Genomic DNA, 18,415 nt, shown 5'->3' with positions numbered 1-18,415 from the left:
ATCTAGGACCCAAATGCATGACACAGAAGACAAAGTTCAAATAAACAATCTTTTAATTTCAAAGTGCAAAAGAAAAATCACTCTTACAGAGGAAAACTTACAAACACTTTAGAAAATAAAAAAATCACTCTGAGGAAAAGGCCTGACAAAGTATCAAAATAACAAGACTAGATTAAGGCAAAGCGAGACAAAGTATCAGAGTAACACAAAAGTTGACTAAGGCGAAATGCAAAACAAAGTATCAAAGAAATACAGAACCTGACTCGACAAAGAGCATGCATGGAGCATGGAGCATAGGAACAGGACAAGACGAACTGGCACAGAACAAAGGGAAACACACCCTGCGTTCCAATACCCATACTACCATACTATTTAGTATGCCAGAAAAAGAATTAGTGTGTCCCAATACATAGTATGTCAGATGCAGTATGCCAAAAGTACCAGGATGTTCTACTACATCCAGTCACATTTCACAGTATGCATGTCAGCATGCTTCTTTGGCCATTCTGACCCACAGTCCTTTGTGCAGCGGAAGTTACGTCACACTGAGCTGCGTGTACAACCAACGCCCACACTTCCTTTCATACATGGTTTATTTAATTTGAGATACTAAGACGCTACATATTAGGACTGCAATGATCTGATTATATACTGTCACATATCATACAGTTTTGCAAGAACACGGTTACAACATTCAACTTTACTGTGATTATAGTATAATCAGTGTTAGGGTTCAACTATGACTACAATATAGAAGATTCTACCAGTACAGGCAGTGGTGTAAGTGTGCTATAAATAATGAATGCATATGTCTAAATACGAATACACTATGGGCCAGGTATGAGCAGTATAGACTAGTAAATATAGGAATAGTAAAAGTCAAACACATATTAAGTAATGTAGTAAGAATGTGCAAGTATGTTACACTACAAATAAAAGTAATGTGAATGTAAGGCTGCTTCACATGCAGACAGAATATAGTGCCAGCAGCTGCATAGCTGTAAATATATTTAACATCAAACATCTGCCAGCAACAGAGAGCTGTGTGTGAAGGGGTTAATATGCCTACTGGTGACTAGTTCAATAGACAGGTCACTAATAATAGGCTTGGGACTGTTTATTAGAAACAACAACATACATGACGACATAACAGCAATAGAGCTCTCTTGCACCTCCGACAGTATGCACGACTCTGGCGAGCTTGACGACAGGAGATTTGCTGCATCTCCGAAGTACAACAACATAAAATATTCAAATGTGGCGCTACGGACGGCGGCGGAAGTGAGCAAGAGGGTCGGAGTTCAGGGAGCGATGTGATGGCGGATGTAGTGTGTCCCAGTACTGCATGCATACTGCATACTACACTACATACTTTTTAAGGGCAGCTGCAGTACATACTAAAAGTATATAGTAGAAGTATGTGATTTGGAACGCAGGGACAGACTATTATATACAAGGTAATGGGGAACAGGTGGAAACAATCAGGGCGGGGAAGACAATCAGACCAGCAGGACACACAAGGGGAAGGGCCAAGTTACCTGAAATGAGAGGAGAGTCAGATTTCAAAATAAAACAGGAAGCCACAAGACAGCATAGACACATGACAAAAAAACTAAACCCAACCAGATTTCCTGGACATGACCAAAGTCGCAGTTTCTGGTAACAGAAAAGCTGACATTACCATTATTAGCATTATGTGTGCCATCATGGCTCTTGCAGGTTAAGCAGATACAGGATGAATGTGGCTTGTCTTACCTCTGGCTCACACAAAAAGTGTAACATCAACTGGTGAAAACACTTAAACAGAGGCTAAAAGATCAGTTCATGTAAAAGTGGCAAAGTGAGCTCAGAAGTATGACATCATGTGCTATATATGTCAAAATTAAAGGGGAGTTTAAACTGGAGAAGTATCTGTTGCATGAAAACCAAAAGGAGGCTATTTGTAATTTTAGAGTGAACAACACCAGAATTCCGAAAGTCAGTGGAAGATATAAAGGGCTGGATAGAAATCAGAGGATCTGCTAACTGTGATGATGATGATGATGGCGTGGGGAAATCGGCATCATATTTAGTTTGAATGTAGGCATAATCATTTACAGAGAATGTTATTTGTTAAACTATTATGTAAATCATCCATCTATGTTTCACTTAATTTTGTTATTACAATCAGATAAGCCAGAAGTTACTTGTAGGTGCTTTTTTTGAAGAATGCCCTACCTTTGTCTAAGCAACATTTTTTGTACTTTAGCCATGCCAAGGACCATAGTTCTGTTATTGTATGTAATGTTTATACTTCATACCATGTGATATGGTCTTGAGTAACATAATGAAATGAAATGGAAAAAAAACTGTTTGACCTCATCTCTCAAGCTTCTTTGCACAGTTTCTTTCAGTTTTCACGTGAACAACTGAGTGCTACACTATGAATGCCAGGAAAGAGTGCACTCTCATCCTCCATATTGTGTGTCACTCCTTTATACATCAAGGATTTTCATGCTGCCTTTTAGCGTCAGTTAGAAACAGCAATAACAGAAATGGATTTTATCAAGACACGATAAAGAATCCCTATCTGTTTCCTTTCAGTGGGTTCAATTATTTCTTTTTTACAAACAGAGTTTTCTCTCTTACAGAACTCAAATACAGAAAATCCAAACTGTGTGGGCATCGAGGGTGTACTAGAAGCTTACTTCCAGAGCCTGCGAACTGTTCAGCTGTACGGCCCAACCAACTTCGCTCCTGTCATCAACCAGGTGGCTCGGTGAGAGAGGCACTTGTACACTCACAAACACATACCTTCATACACACTCATAAATAATGTCTCTCATACATAAAATCTGCACATTAACATAAGTTTCATATGCATGTGTCACTTACCCTGTGCCATCGTGGGAAGCCAGCTGTTTATATATGCATGTCATGAATACAAACACGTGAATATGTCAGAGGTGACTTGCTGGCAGAGATCAGGAAATGTGATGAGCAGCTCACAGAAAATAAGAATCATCCCCGTCTGAGAAATCACAGTTTCAGATTTTAAAAGAGGCCCTGTGTGTTTTTTTTTTTTTAACAAACAAAGATTATGTTTATATTCAACTTAAACTTTGCCTTTTCTTTCAGTCTACTCCAAAAATACACACACACACACACACACACACACACATACACATACACTACCCTGACAGAGGTCTATTTACTTTTCTGCCAGGTTAGCCCAGATCCACAAAGCTCATAATAACTGGCTTAGAAAATTCATTACAGAAAATCAGCTCAAATTTCTTATTAATTAATGAGAAGACACAACTGGCCAGGGTCGGTTTACTGGAGAGAGATACCTCATCAAATGTCTTTCCCTCTGGTTTAGGTAGCCTTAGCGTTGTAAAACATTTTAAAACGTTTTAAAACGCTTTACTCTGACCTGTCACCCAGATGACACAATTTGCCAAAATGACATGTCTCCCTTGTATGTGTTTTCTCTTATTATTGACTTGGAAAAATAAGTTCAAGCAAAAGATACACAATTATCAACATACAAGTGAGTCCTGCCATTTCTTACCCCTTCCAAACCCATAAATTAGGGTAAAACAACCCTTTACAAATGCACCCCTTGAACAATGTCACACATAAACACTGTTACTTCCTTTCAATTTACCAAATATCTCTGCACTTTAATCTCACATCACAGGTAACATGCAATATTAATACTGTAGAACAGCACTGACAGAAAAAGAAGACAACAATTTTTAGTTTAAATAATTAAAAGATGAAAATAAATAAATGAAAATTCATTCATTCATTTTATGTAACTGCTTATCCCGTTTAATAATAATATAATAAGAATAATAATAATACATTTTATTTAAAGGCGCCTTTCTAACACTCAAGGACACTGTACAATAAAAAAAAATAAAATAATACAGAACAAACTATGAAACCATAAGAAAATACACAGTATGACTTAAAAACAGATTAAAATTAAAATCAAAATTAAGATTAAGATCAAATTTGGACAGTGCAATTGAGATCATAGAAAAGCAATCTTAAAGAGATGAGTTTTGAGTGTGGAGTTAAAGAGTGGAAGTGAGTTGATATTTCTGAGTTCAGGTGGTAGTGCGGCTCTGCTCCCCATGGTGGTGAGATGGGCGGAGGGGACAGTCAGATGGATGGAGGAGGATGATCTGAGGGTACGGGAAGGAGTGGCTGCATGGAGGAGATGGGGCAGATATGGAGGGGCAAGGTTGTGGATGGCCTTGAATGTTAACAGGAGGATTTTGAATTCAATACGGGACTTAACCAAGAGCTAGTGGAGCTGCTGCAGGACAGGAGTAATGTGGTGGATGGAGGAGGTTGTGGTGATGATGTGGGTAGCTGAATTCTGGACCAGCTGAAGCTTATGGAGGGATGTGTGAGTGAGACCAAAGAGGAGGGAATTGCAGTAGTCTAAACGAGAAGTGACTGTGAACAAGTGGTATGGGGGTTGAGGGAGGGGTGGAGGCGGTTGATATTACGTAAGTGGAAGTATGCAGGCCGGGTAATGTTATTGATGTGTGATTGGGAAGATCTCAAGGCAATTGAATCGAACGCAACTGGACTTGGTTTTGTCTTAGAAGACGTTTCACCTCTTATCCAAGAGGCTTCATCAGTTCATGCTTGTCTGACTAGGCTGGAACTAGTCTGACAAACTGGTGTGGAAGCACCCAGGTATTTAACCTCTGGGGAGGTCTTCACAAGGCCAATGATGTCACTGGTTCATTAGTGCTCCAGTGGTGTGTCAACGACAGTCGTTGAAACTCCTGCTGCAACGGTTGTCACTGGAGTCGTTAGAGTCACATGAGGCCATTTGTGAACGACCGTTGTTTTTAGAGGTTAAGTTGTTAAGCCTCCTGGGCAAGGATGAAAGGACAGCATTATAGGTGGGGGATAGGTGGTGTCACAGACCTCCTCCTCTATTGAGAGATGGCTTTTCCAATTTCACAAAGATGGCTTCTTTTACACCTCTTTCAAACCATCGGTCTTCCCTGTCCAAAATGTGCACATTGCTGTCTTCGAAGGAGTGTACTTTCTCCTTGAGGCGTAGATAGACAGCTGAGTCTTGCCCTGACGAGTTAGCCCTTCTATGTTGGGCCATGCGTTTGTTTAGTAGTTGTTTTGTTTCACCAATGTACAAGTCTGGGCATTCCTCACTGCATTGGACAGCGTACACTAGGTTGCTCTTCTGAGTGTGTGGTGTATGGTCTTTTGGGTGTACCAGTCTTTGTCTGAGTGTGTTACTGGGTTTGAAATACACAGGGATGTGGTGTTTGCTGAAAATCCTCCTGAGTTCTTCAGATACCCCAGACACATAAGGGATGACAATGTTATTGCGCTTGTTCTTTTCTTCCTCACCCACCTTGTTCTTTCTGGAACAGGCTGCTGATTTCACAAAGGTCCAACTGGGGTAACCACAAGTTTTTAGTGCCTCCCTCAGATGTTCATGCTCTTTCCCTTGGGCCTGAGTGCTGGTAGGTACGTTATCAGCTCTGTGTTGTAGGGTCCTGATAACACCTAGTTTGTGTTCCAGTGGGTGGTGAGAATTGAACAGTAAGTACTGGTCTGTGTGAGTGGGTTTCCTGTATACCCCAATGTGGAGGCCTCTGTCTTCTGTAATGTGCACGTCACAATCCAAGAAGGGCAAACTATTCTCCTTAACATCTTCTCTTGTGAACTTGATGTTTCTGTCCACTGAATTGATGTGTTCAGTGAAAGCTTGTACCTCTTGAGTTTTGATTTTAACCCATGTGTCATCCACATATCTGAACCAGTGGCTCGGTGCGGTTCCCTCAAAGGAGTTCAATGCTCTGTATTCTACATCCTCCATGTACAGGTTAGCCATAATGGGAGATACCGGTGAGCCCATGGCACAGCCATGTTTCTGTCTGTAAAAATTGCCATTGTATTTGAAATAGGTAGTGCTCAGGCAGTGCTCCAGTAGTTGGCATATCTGGTCTGGGCTGAGCTTGGTTCTGTCGTGGAGGGTGTTGTCATGTATCAACCGTTGCCTGACTGTTTCCAAAGCCTCCATGGTTGGAATGCAAGTGAACAGGGAAGTCACATCATAGGATACCATGGTATCATCTGGATCCATTTTTAAACCTCTTACTTTGTTCACAAAGTCTATGGGATTGGGAAGATAAGGCACGGTCAAGGATGACACCCACACTCTTAACCTGTGGGGAGGGGGAAACAGAGCAAGTATCGATAAGTTTGGGGTCACAGGGGGTGTTGGAGCCTATCCCAACTGGGCGAGAGATGGGGTACATCCTGGACAGGTTGCCAGACTATCACAGGGCTGACACATAGAGACAGACAACCATTCATGCTCACATTCACACTGGGGAGAATATTCAAACTCTGGGCGTCTATGGGGGTTTACTCTGTTTTGGAGCCAGTCTCAAGTGGCCATTCAAGGAACTGCAGTTTTTGGCACTTCCTTCGCTCCATTTTTCTGCCTCAAAGGTCACGGCTTGAATAATGGAAAGAAGATGAAGTGATAGTAAAGAATCCATGTACCCTTCGTTCTTTTTTTTTTTTTTTTTAAACAGAAAACGGAACAACAGCAATCACAGATTTTGTAGTTTTTCTGTTTGAAAATTAAAACAGAAGAACATGAAAATGAAGTTTTTAACTTTTTTGTTTTGTTATTGTGATATTTGGATAAATTCTGGGAATGCTGGGAGATCTGTGGAGGAACTTTTGAACTTTGCAGAGGAGCGCTCCATTCTCAACTACTTGTAGGCTAGTTATGGCTGCACTCCAGCCTTATGCAGACCTGAACTGTGAACTTTTTGAGCGTGGCAAGACACACAAAGAAATCAGTGACATTTTGCAGCTTGAAGGGGCCACACGGTGTTCCATAATGAGTGTCAGGAGATTCTGCATGGAGCACAACCTTCGGAGGAGAAGTGTTGTTTCAGACGCCTAATTGGAAACGGCTGTGGTTTCTGCAATAAACAGGGTATGTATGTATGTATGTATGTATAGGGTATCCATCCGGGGATACGGGATCATCCCTTAGCTACTAAATCAATTCAGGACACGGTCCTGTAGTATTTTCGTGTGCTCTCTAATGCATTGGCTACACTACATTATCACATGCTTGAAATTACATGAGAAATAATAAAATCAAAGAGTTTCACGAGACATAGCAGAAGGCAAGTTTTCAGTCACTCTTCGTCACTGTCGCCATGGTTACGGAGACTCGGGGCGGTAGTTAAAACATCTGCCCGTAATATGAAAGAGGCTGTCCAGATACAAATATGTATGGTTGACTATGAATAAAAACTTTGTGATACTTTGATAACTGGGTCAAAATAGAACAGGTTGTTTTGAGTCATGTGTGCATGTTTTAGCATTTCCTGACAGTCCATAAGCCACTGTTATTTTGACTTATAAAGTTTGAACAGCAGTGTGGCATCTTTGGTCCTAACCGATTGCTCTGTTTGGCAAAAAAAAAAAAAAAAAAAATGTTAATAGTTTATCAGTTTGAAAACCATACATCTTGTCAACTGAATGTAGGTCAGAACAGATTTGCATGTCATTGCATTCTGTGTTTATTTAAGTTTTATACAACGTCCCAACTTTTCTGGAATTGGGGTTGTACATTTCAACAGCAGATGACTACTACTTAACCTTTGCCAGGACAGATTATCACAAACACTGTTGCTTCCAGCATAAAGCTGTATTCAATTCCAGTGCTTTTAGGAGAGCAGAGGAAGGATGCTCCCCATAGAGCATGTCAGTGTCACCGTAAAGGTTAATGATACCCTGCTCTGCAAAATATGCCAACCCCTTTAGATCACCTACACAGAGCCCTGGTGGTTTTACTGCTGGAGGCTTTGACTGTTTCTTGAGTGACAACATTGTATTAACTCTATATTTTAGATTTGTGCTGCTTTAATGACCACCCATGTTACTTGCTCCATCTCAAACCAGCAAAAATAAGAAGATTAGAATAAACCTTTTTTATCTTTTATGATTATGACTCTTCGAAGTTAAGGAAACACTGTGATTATGGCAAGCAAGTTATTGCTGAGGTGTGGCAAATCTTTGTAAACTGCAAAAAATCATTGTCATGGTTAGGGGTGGGCCCTAAAATAATATCATGATATTTGAGGATGTTTTTTGCGATAATGATATTCTTGGCAATATAACACATTAGTAAAAAAAAAAATTATTATTCATTAAAGAAAACAGAATTGCAACAAAATAAGTGATATAGTTTACATGTCACCTTAACAGTTTTTTCACACCTGGACATTTTTCCTCTAACCATCATCTTGTAACCTGTGACTGGCTGTTATGCTATCATTACAGTTGCACATTTACACATATATAGTTTACATTACCAAATGTTTAATTACTTCACAACACTGACTCCATGTGTGCATGGCGATAGAAGAAAGGGAGAGATGCTGTGCTGCTGCTGGACAAGTCACTGAATGAGGGTAACTTGCGGTAAGTCGCTAAAAGTGTCTGTGAAGTCAGGGTTGTTCAAAAATCATTCAGCACACAACAGTTTAGTCCACACAACTGAAGCTGCTCATCTTTTTGGAACCACCGTAGAGTCGCTAATAATTTTGTTTCAGCCATGCTTGTTGTAGCACACGGACCATGTCACACAAAAAAAAAAGACAAAGTAAACACAGATTTCTTTAATTAAAGACGATCTTTGTAGAACCATGCCAGTCACAATTAATATAGCACCAAACATAATTAATGTCAGTGGCTGTTCTTCCTTCGTTGAATCCCACTTTAATTGCATTCTGAGTCTGGGCTAATCATGTAGGGAAAATACTTTGAGTACTTCATATAGTTAGCATTTTAGAATTTCTGATTAAACCAGAACAGAAAAGTGAGCTAAATAATGTTATCTGGGCAGCAACACCTGTATTATTTAATCCCTGTTGTCTTGTGCCCAACAGTCCTGAATTCACCCTGCTGCTCTGCTCCTCCTCTCTGGCTGGTTGTCTTCAGGGCCACTGCTGCTAAATGCAGAACTGGTTATTTTTAATGATTTTGATGGTTTGGTTTCTCGGGGTTTTAGCTTCTTTTACCCAAGAATTTCAGCTGCTCTGTTTCAGTAAAAGGATGTACAGAGCCATGGGATACAGCCAGGTAATCAATTGCCATCAGCCCCATTTCAATTCAATTTAATTCAGTTTTATTTATAAAGCCCAATATCACAAATCACAGTTTGCCTCACAGGGCTTTACAGCATATAACATCCCTCTGTCCTTTGGACCCTCACAGTGGATAAGGAAAATCTCCCCCAAAAAAACTTAAACAGGGAAAAAAATAGTAGAAACTTCAGGAAGAGCAACTGAGGAGGGATGTCTCATCTAGGACAAGAGAGGAGTGAGAAAAATTGAGACAGAGAGAGAAGCAGGGCAAGCAGTAATGACAATTCATTTTAGTAATAATATTATAATAACAGTAATAACAGTAATTTTGGTAGCATATGTTGTGAGTATATGTTAATATCTGATAGTATATGTATATGACAATAATCATATGTGTATATTAACAGTCAAAGTATGATTAATAATAACAGCAGTAGTAGGAGGCATCAGGCAGGACCACAGCAGCGGCACAACCACGAAACCCCATCCAGGCATAGCTGTGATTTGAGGGAAGCTGCGAGACAGTGGAGCACAAAGGCTCCGGAGTGGAAGCTGAGTTAGTGATATGCAGTAATAGGATGTGAATGTTAGCAAATGAAGAAAAAACTCCTTTTCAGAAACTGAGGAGAGAGAGAGAGAGTGAGAAAAGGGACCATGTGTATCATAGGGGGTCCCCCGACAGACTAGGCCTAAGTCAGCCTAACTAGGGGCTGGTACAAGGCAAGCCTGAGCCAGCCCTAACTATAAGCTTTATCAAAAAGGAAAGTCTTAAGTCTAGTCTTAAATGTGGAGATGGTGTCTGCCTCCCAGACTGCAACAGGAAGATGGTTCCACAGAAGAGGAGCCTGATAGCTGAAGGCTCTGGCTCCTGATCTACTTTTGGAGACTTTAGGAACCGTGAGTAACCCTGTAATTATTGAACAGGCCTACAGGACACAGGCCCAGCCCAGGGCCTCAATAAATGACCACAAAGAGATGCAAAATGATTTTAAAGAGACACAAAATGACTACATAGATGCATAACAAATACAAAAAGAAGCAAAAATGTCCACAAAGAGAAGAAATAATGACCACGAAGAGGTGTAAAATAACTACAGAGAGATTAAAAACAACCACAAAGAGGTGCAAAAATGACCACAAAGAGGTGCAAACAAAGAGTTGCAAAAATGACCACAAGGAGATGCAAACAACTATGAAGAGATTCAAAACAACCTTAAAGGGATACAAAAAAACCCCAAAGAGATCCTATTATCTTCTGATTATTATTTTCTGAACAAGCATGCACCCATGAGGTCAGTTTGAATAACAGCAAAACGGCTACAAAGACACGGAAAAACAACCACAAAGAGACACAAAACAACCATAAAGAGATGCAAATGCATCACATTTATTATCTGATTATTATTTTCTAAACAAGCATGCACCCACGAGGTCAATGCTTCAAATAACATAGGTAAGAATAAATTAACACACCATATCTTCCTGCTGAATCCTGCAGCACACGATCTTACAGGCTCTTTTTTAAAAACAAATTACATTTCACCAATAAAACTTTCTTGGAGTTCAGCCTGTGTTGATTTTTTAATGGATTTTGGCTGGTTATTACCTGCTATTGTATTTTTAGGCCCCATATGAAGCAATAATATGCTGTCCCAGTTCTTTGTGATTGTGGTTGCATAATCAAATGGAGTGTGGCGATGCTGTGTTGCTCAGCTATGGGCTCAAGAGCTTCAAAACTCCCATCCATTCAGAGAGAGGGAACATGAAACTTTATTTCCTCGCTTCCCGTGCTCACACTTTATTCTGTCATTCTTGTTTAGTTCATGACTCCAGATATGTTTTGCTTGTGATCATCAGATCCACTTCCCTTCCCTCACTCACTTTTTTCTTAATTTTCTTTCCGACTTCCTACAACCATACCTACCCCACTAACTCTGACTTGCTATCCCTCTATGTCTCCTAGCCCCCGTTTTTATTATTCTCATCCTCCCATTTCTTGTTTTCTCTCATCAGCTCTTCCTGGTTCTTCTCTGGCTATTCCTCTTCTTCCCTTTCTTCTTAATTAAATTCCCCATCCATCTCTTCGTTCTCCTCTGGGTCCAGTATTTCCTGTTACTGCTCCTCACACTGCCCCTTCTCTACATCCATCTCTTCTTTGTTGTTGTCATCCATGTGGGAGCTTTAGAGAAGTGATAAGGACAAGAAGGGAGCAGACGGAGGAAAATGCACAGTATAATTCACATATACCTAAATATACGCGGCCAAATGCAACCACTCTTGCCATTTGCAGTAACTTATTGGAACAAGGATCATATTATCACAGCCAGTGAAAAAGACACACTCCAACAATCAAAATGTGTTTACACATATTGTATTGTTTTCACTGCTTTTTTGGTCCAAGTTTTGCCTGTATGCTCTTGTGTGTTGTCTGATGCTATGTTGTGTGTTTCTGCGGGCAGAAAAGCTGGATTGCTAACTATCTGTGATGGTCTATTAAAAACACTATTTATGTTATTATTGGAAACACATAACCAGCCTACACACACAAACATAACCTGCATCAAAGAGTCTACATTTTGTTACCCTCAACCTGTAGAACTGAGGGTTCAGAGTTGTTGTTGACTTCTGCAGTGAGGTATTTGAAGTCTGTGAATCCAAAGCCTATAACTTAAAGTACAGATAACAGAAGCCCCTCTGGGATCATCACAGATAGTTGTATTTGGATTCAGCTCCTGTGTCTGGCAGCTGCATACTGTGATACATTAGAGGATTAGAGAACACTTTAAGAAAAAAGGAGAAAGAAATGTTCACGTTCCCCTCCTAAGCTCTTTAGGGTAGAGGGTCAGGAGCAGCAGAAAATATTCACACTTACTTGCCAAATTGTGACAGAATTACAGAATAAGTTAGACAGCAATAGTTGCGTGTGGATCATGAAATTGTGTAAAAGGTGATCATGTGTCTCCATACATCATTCTTTCCAAACAGAAACCGTAATTGTTATAACATACTATATTGGTTTCACTGGTTGATACACAGTGCATTGATGACGTGGTGTGGACGCTTCCAGTTGCCTCTGTCAGCCCTCCTTCACCCTGCCAGCCAGCCAACTCCATTCACCTGTGCATGCAGCTTCATCAGCACTCCCTGCATATAAGCAGCTGCTGCTTGCCCTCAGGGCCAGATCGTGCAACACTGTCCAGCTCTCCTTACATGCCTGATCTCCTGTTATTGACCCTGCCTGCCTCTGACCTGTCTACGTTGTCTGTTTCCTGGTAAACTCACCAGCCTTCTGTCCCAGACCACGAGTTCAGCCTTAGCATCTCTGGTTTCCATCTTCCTGTGCCTGTGTGGTGTTTTCCTGCCATGACGTTTCAGCGTGAGTGTTCCCACCTGCTGTCAGTTGCCTGCTGCAACTCAGAGACTATCTGTGAGACACCACACGCTGCCTTGTGTGTTTGTGTCCTCCTTTCACCTTCCTGTCGGCCCCTGTACCCAGAGACTGTGTGTGGACTCTGAGCCCGAAGAATCAACTATTACCCGAATACCTTCGTCAGCTCAAGTTTCTGTTTATTCTGTGTTTAAATCAAGGTCATTACCGTCACTGAGTGCTGCATTTGGGTTCAGTCACACCTGTTGCAGGTTCTTATGTCTTGTTTGCAAGTATTGGTGATGCTTTTTGTGGTTGGCATTGGATGGTGGTGGCGTGTGGCTGAGAGTCAATCATCAGGATGAGGACATTAACTCACCAGTTTGTAAAGTCTTCTCCTTCAGACTTCTACTAGCTAGCTGCTAGCTAGCCAGGTCGAGGTTTTCAAATGTAGACATTAAGGAAAAATTGAGAAGAATGGCCACAAACTGAAAGCATCCTGCTGGCCATTGTACAGGTATTGGAAAATAAACTAGACAACCTCCATGCTGCATCAGTTACCAGTGGGATCTCAGGAACTGTAATATTCTTTGATTCATCGAAAACTTGGCTAAATCCTGGACAGCCCCATTCAACTAGGTGACTCTTTTTCTATATGGTGATCTGACAGAGCAGAGGACTCTGGCAAGAGAAGGAGAAGAGGAGTGCGCAGACAGTGAATAAGGACTGGTGGGAATGTGAGGCACTGTCCTGTTCCTGCTGTGGATGACTGCATCCGTTCACGGGCAGCTGCAGTGTGGTACAGCCCATGTTCGGGAGAAGCGACCATATGGCCTCTTGTTGAGGTGGGGATGTGTGGACAATGGAATCATTCCACAACCAGATTACCAGAACTATCCAGAAACATGGACAATTATAAAACAACAGCCAAAAATGTAAGAGACAAAAAAGGACAAAATTACAGTGCACAAGTTAAAGGAGCTGATGTGATCATATTTCACTGGAGTTGTACCTTGTATAATTCCATGTGACAAAAAATGATTGAGTGATGGTGTCATTTAGGTATGGCGTTGTATGGCAGCTGCCATACCTTGGAATCGGGAGAAAAAAAAGAGAGAGGTTCTGTAGTCATCTTACTTGTGTCATGGATGTATTAAAAGACATGTGTGTGAAACAGTGCACTGTTTACTCCTGTCTCTGCATGACTGACGTCATCGTCGTGATCTCTGGGAGTGAGGTTGAGTGTGAGGTCAAAAATACACATGCGCAATTACCAAAACAACAAAGCGGGAGCTCTTGGGCAGAGAAGCGAAAATGAAAAGAAAACAAACATCTATCGATTTTTTTCATAAAACTTAAAGACGTACCAACAACAGCGGAACAGTCAAGTGAAGTGTTGCAGCAAGCTGGTCCCCCAGAAAAGCTGCCGGTGACCGTGTGCCCTCCTCTGTCCAGCCAGGAGGACGTGGCTAACACACCCAAGGCTACAGGGGTAACACTAGCTACTGGTAGCCGACCAACAGCAACAGCAGCCGGGCCCGGGTCCTGGGACCACCATGACATATCAAGGCTTAAAACCGGCTCCCCAGCTCAACCACGCCTCAGCCAGTACCCCACGAGGAATGGAAGACGATTTGCCAGCATCTATTATGACCAACATGAGTGGATTGAATAGTCGTGTCTACTGACTCAATTTTTTTGTTTCGCCTGCCGCCACTTCGGAGGTGCATCAATACATACTGGAGACAGGTAAAGGGCTCGATTTTAGCATAGAGCAGTTTTAAATGCATATAATGCTTAATTTATTACATTGTGCACATTTCCTACAAGACAACTTTCAGGCTCACAAATCTTTATTGGCTTTAACCCCTGCAGACATGGGGCTTGCGCCTTCATTGACAATGGATTTTACTGTTGGAAGAACATTCAAGCCCAGATCAGAGTACATACATTGAGTAAACGTCACACCGCTGCTGTGGTGGCATGGACAATCTTCAGAAAGGTGAATTCTGGAAAATTGGACTCAACTGCAGCCACAATAGACGCCAACAGGACTGTGGAGGTTCAGGAAAACAGGGAGCACGTAAAAGCGTTATTCTGAGTCACAGGCCTGCTTGGGCGCCAGGGCTTGCCTTTTTGCGGCCACAGAGAGGATGAGAGTGATAATAACATCAAAGCCAAAACTGACAGGAGATATGGACACCAGAAGCACAAAATGACATGATTCGTGTTTTAGGAGGAAGAATAAAAAAGACTTTCATTAATGAGGGAAAGGGGCAAGTTTTTTTTCTATTTTGGTAGATGAAACAAAAGACATATCAAAGAAAGAACAGCTTGCTGTCCTTGTCTGCTATGTTCACAGTGGGGTTATTAAAGAGCGAGCAATCGGTACATACCATATGACAGATCTTACTGCAGAAGCACGGGCTAATGCTATCTGTGAGGCGCTTCAGAGTTAAGGCATAGATATCCAGCTATGTGTGGGACAGTGTTATGATGGCGCTAGTGTTATGCGGGGAAGTGTGAATGGTGTACAGGCAAAAATAAAGCAGCAAGTGCCACACGCAGTGTACATACATTGCCACGCTCACCGTCTTAACCTGGTGTTGGTCAACACAATCAGTGATATCCCTCAGATTTCCGAGTTCTTCAGCATCATACAGACTTTGTACCCTTATATTGCAAACAGCAATACAAGGCACACATTATTCATTGAGGCTCAAACTCAGTTAAGCTAAAGAGCTCTACAGTTAGAGCGCACCTGTGATACCCGCTGGAGCTATTGGCACAGAGCTATTCAGAAGACTAAGTTGCGCTACGAAGCAATATAGACGGTGCTGGAGGCAACAGCGGAAGCCCACAAAGAAGGATCAATAGAGGCGGCTGGTCTTGAAATGAAAATCTCATCATTCCCCTTCATCCTCCATCTCCACACACTTGAGAAAATCCTGGGCACAACATTTGCACTTTCAGAGCAGCTTCAGACACAGGGCCTGGTCATCCCAAAAGCTGCAGTGCTCATTCAAAGTACAAAGGCCCAGTTGGATGCAATGCGGTCAGAAGATGAGTGGAATACCACAATGACAGATGCCAAGGCATTTGCAAGAAAAATAGGATTGAGCAGCAGCGACGCCCCTTGCCTGAATGGACCAGCAAGAGCATGGCAAGTATCAAAACACCTTACTGGGTTTGTGACAGAGTCCAGCATCGGACAACGTGAGGGTGACCAGCACAAGAGAACCTTCTTTGAAATCTCTCTCTGGAATTCACTCAGAGATTCACTGAGAATGAAAGTCTGCTTAATGCTATCCAGGCTTTTGACATGTCATCCCCCAAGTTTTTGGAAGTGGACTCTGTGATGTCTTTTGCCAGTGCATATGAAATCCACATTGACACCACAGTACTACAAGCCCAGTGTCAGGCAGTCAAGGCCCTGGTCTCCTTGACTGAGAAAGATGATGATGAGGATGTCATCTTGTCCACTCTGAACCAGCTCAACTCTATGCTGAGTGCATAATCTGAGCTTATCAAGCTGTTCCGCATTGCTGCAACATTGCCTGTGTCTACAGCATCCAATGAGAAATTCTTCTCTGTTTTAAAACGTGTCAAAAACTATCTCAGAATAACAATGAGTAATGACAGACTGACCCATCTCATGCTTCTGGCTGTGGAATCTACACTGGTAAAGACAGTCAACCTGGATGATCTGGTGACAGACTTTGCCCAGTTAAGGCCCAGATGTTATCCTCTTATGTGATAGCAGCCTATACAACACAAGGAGGTAAGAACATGGTTTTCCTCCTTTAATTTGCTGACTAATTTTCATGCTGTGCAAACAATTGTGCAAAACATTTTCCACTAATTAGCATGCTCACAATTTGACATGGAGCTACATGGCATATTAATATCTTACCACAATGATCACACTGACTCTCCAATATGAGAATATGAAATGCATATGCTGCACGATATGTCATTTATGGATAATAATTTCTGGGATGTGATGTGAGTGTAAATAGTTTGTTTTACTGTGTTTCATACACCGGACCCCTTGGTTATCTTCTAGAAATGAGCTTGTAATTAATTTATTTTCTTTATTTTCTGTGAAGTTAAACACATGACTAATGATAATTAAACGTCCGCTCGCTGTCCGTGGTGCTGAAGTATGCGCCGAAATAGGTCCGATGTTTTCACTGCTCTCACCAAGTCGTGCATTACATGCAGACATGAGGTATTATGAATGTGAGAAACAGCTTCATGCCCTTTGAAACAGCTTTCAATAGCATAGTATGTACTTCTGACAGGTCAAAGACCAAAGTGAAGTTTTATATAAGTTCATATTTTTGAAACTCCATCATCAGTAGCTCTGTGACATCATGTCATATTGCCATACCTTAGCTTTTGCTGAAACGACGCCCCTGATCCAGCCTACGGTAATACATACAGGAAGTGGAATATTTTTGTTTCATGTTTTACTGTTATGGGGGCTACGCAACACATTAACATTAAACTGTGCATCAATGACTGATACTACATTGTAAAGATTTTCACAGGTTCACTTTATTCCTAATATCTAAAACTCAACTTATGATTCGGCTTTGGCAGTGTGTGACTGGAGGCACAGAGCTGATGGCTCATTGTAGAGGGGACAAGGACCTCTAATGGCCCCTTTTACAGTCTATAGGCTCTATGGAGATGCAGGACAGATCCAAGGGGATCTGCGTTTCCAACAAACACTTTCTGTATAGTACCCTTAGAACCCATACATAACCCATACAGACATGTACCTAAACCCTAGATCCGTTTTGTGATCTCACCACAGACAGCTGGCTTGAGGGTGGGCAGGATTGTCACCACTGGTGCAGAGGAAAGGTTCCACCTCATTGATCGTCTGCATAACGGGGTTGCACACTGACATTTCAGAACAAAAAAATAACAGGCTTCAGTGTTCAGAGCCTCTGTCACAATCGATGGAATGTTTAAGAATGGCATTGAGTTATTAAGTCCTTGTTGAGTAAGATATCTCTCTTGATCAATCAACAGACTGCAGAGCTTCTAACTCCACCTTTTTGTATCAAATCAGTGTGCTAGGTGCCCCAACAGAAGGCTGATGAAAAACAAGGCGGAATGGAACGGCCCTATTTTTACAATCCACAACTTTTCACAATGGAAATTTAAAAAATAAAACAAAATAAATATGTTGATAAATAATGAACTTATCTGAACCGTACTGCTTAGTGGAACAGAGGGAAATGTGGATTACAATCAAGTGTGCTATTTCAGCACCATGGACAGTGCCATGGATTTATCATTAAACAGTGACCTAGTGATATTTAAGCAGCACAACTGCTGATAGGCTATTTCAGAACCATGCTTGGAACCATGGGTTTTACCAGTAGCCTAATTTAGATAGGCTGGGTAGGATAAAGGATAAAAATGTAAGTCAGACTAGACTAGTGGGGCAGGCAACCAAAGACAGAAGACAAGTGAATACACAGTTTGACATTCAGTGATGTTAGATGCCCATACACCAACACAGTCATAAAGCCTACTCAACAAAGTCACACATAATGAATTACACATGACAGCAAACTACAAGTGTGCGAGCAATGTATGGCCTGCCATTAATACAATAACCAAGGTCAGATAGTCAGCATCTATGACAAGCTTACGTCATCAGAGATAATAATATATTGATATGAAACAACTTACCAGTGATGTTTTCATTGTGCAGCTGACAGTTTGATTACAATCCAGCAAAAATGATATGGAATAATCTGGAATCGTGAGATATTCAAGTCCCTCATGCTTTGAAGAATTTCTTCAAATTTGGCACAAACATCAGCTTCAACCCTACGATGCACTGATCAGATTTTGCTGGTCAAAAGTCAAG

General features: G+C 41.4%; 1 protein-coding gene across 2 annotated transcripts in view; it reads left to right on the top strand.

Annotated features, from left to right (window-relative positions):
* The window catches only part of LOC117256981 (copine-9-like), a 351,865-nt gene that overhangs the window by 302,314 nt on the left and 31,136 nt on the right, over positions 1-18,415 (top strand). For both annotated transcript variants that reach the window (XM_033626735.2, XM_078169776.1), the window contains one exon: positions 2,631-2,758. In XM_033626735.2, the coding sequence (XP_033482626.1) occupies positions 2,631-2,758 (128 nt within the window). The remainder of the gene's footprint in view (positions 1-2,630; positions 2,759-18,415) is intronic.

Source organism: Epinephelus lanceolatus, chromosome 1, assembly GCF_041903045.1.
Source record: "Epinephelus lanceolatus isolate andai-2023 chromosome 1, ASM4190304v1, whole genome shotgun sequence".
NCBI classification, from domain to species: Eukaryota; Metazoa; Chordata; class Actinopteri; order Perciformes; family Serranidae; genus Epinephelus; species Epinephelus lanceolatus.
Note: the sequence above shows the minus strand (reverse complement) of the source record. Positions and strands in the feature narration are given on the sequence as shown.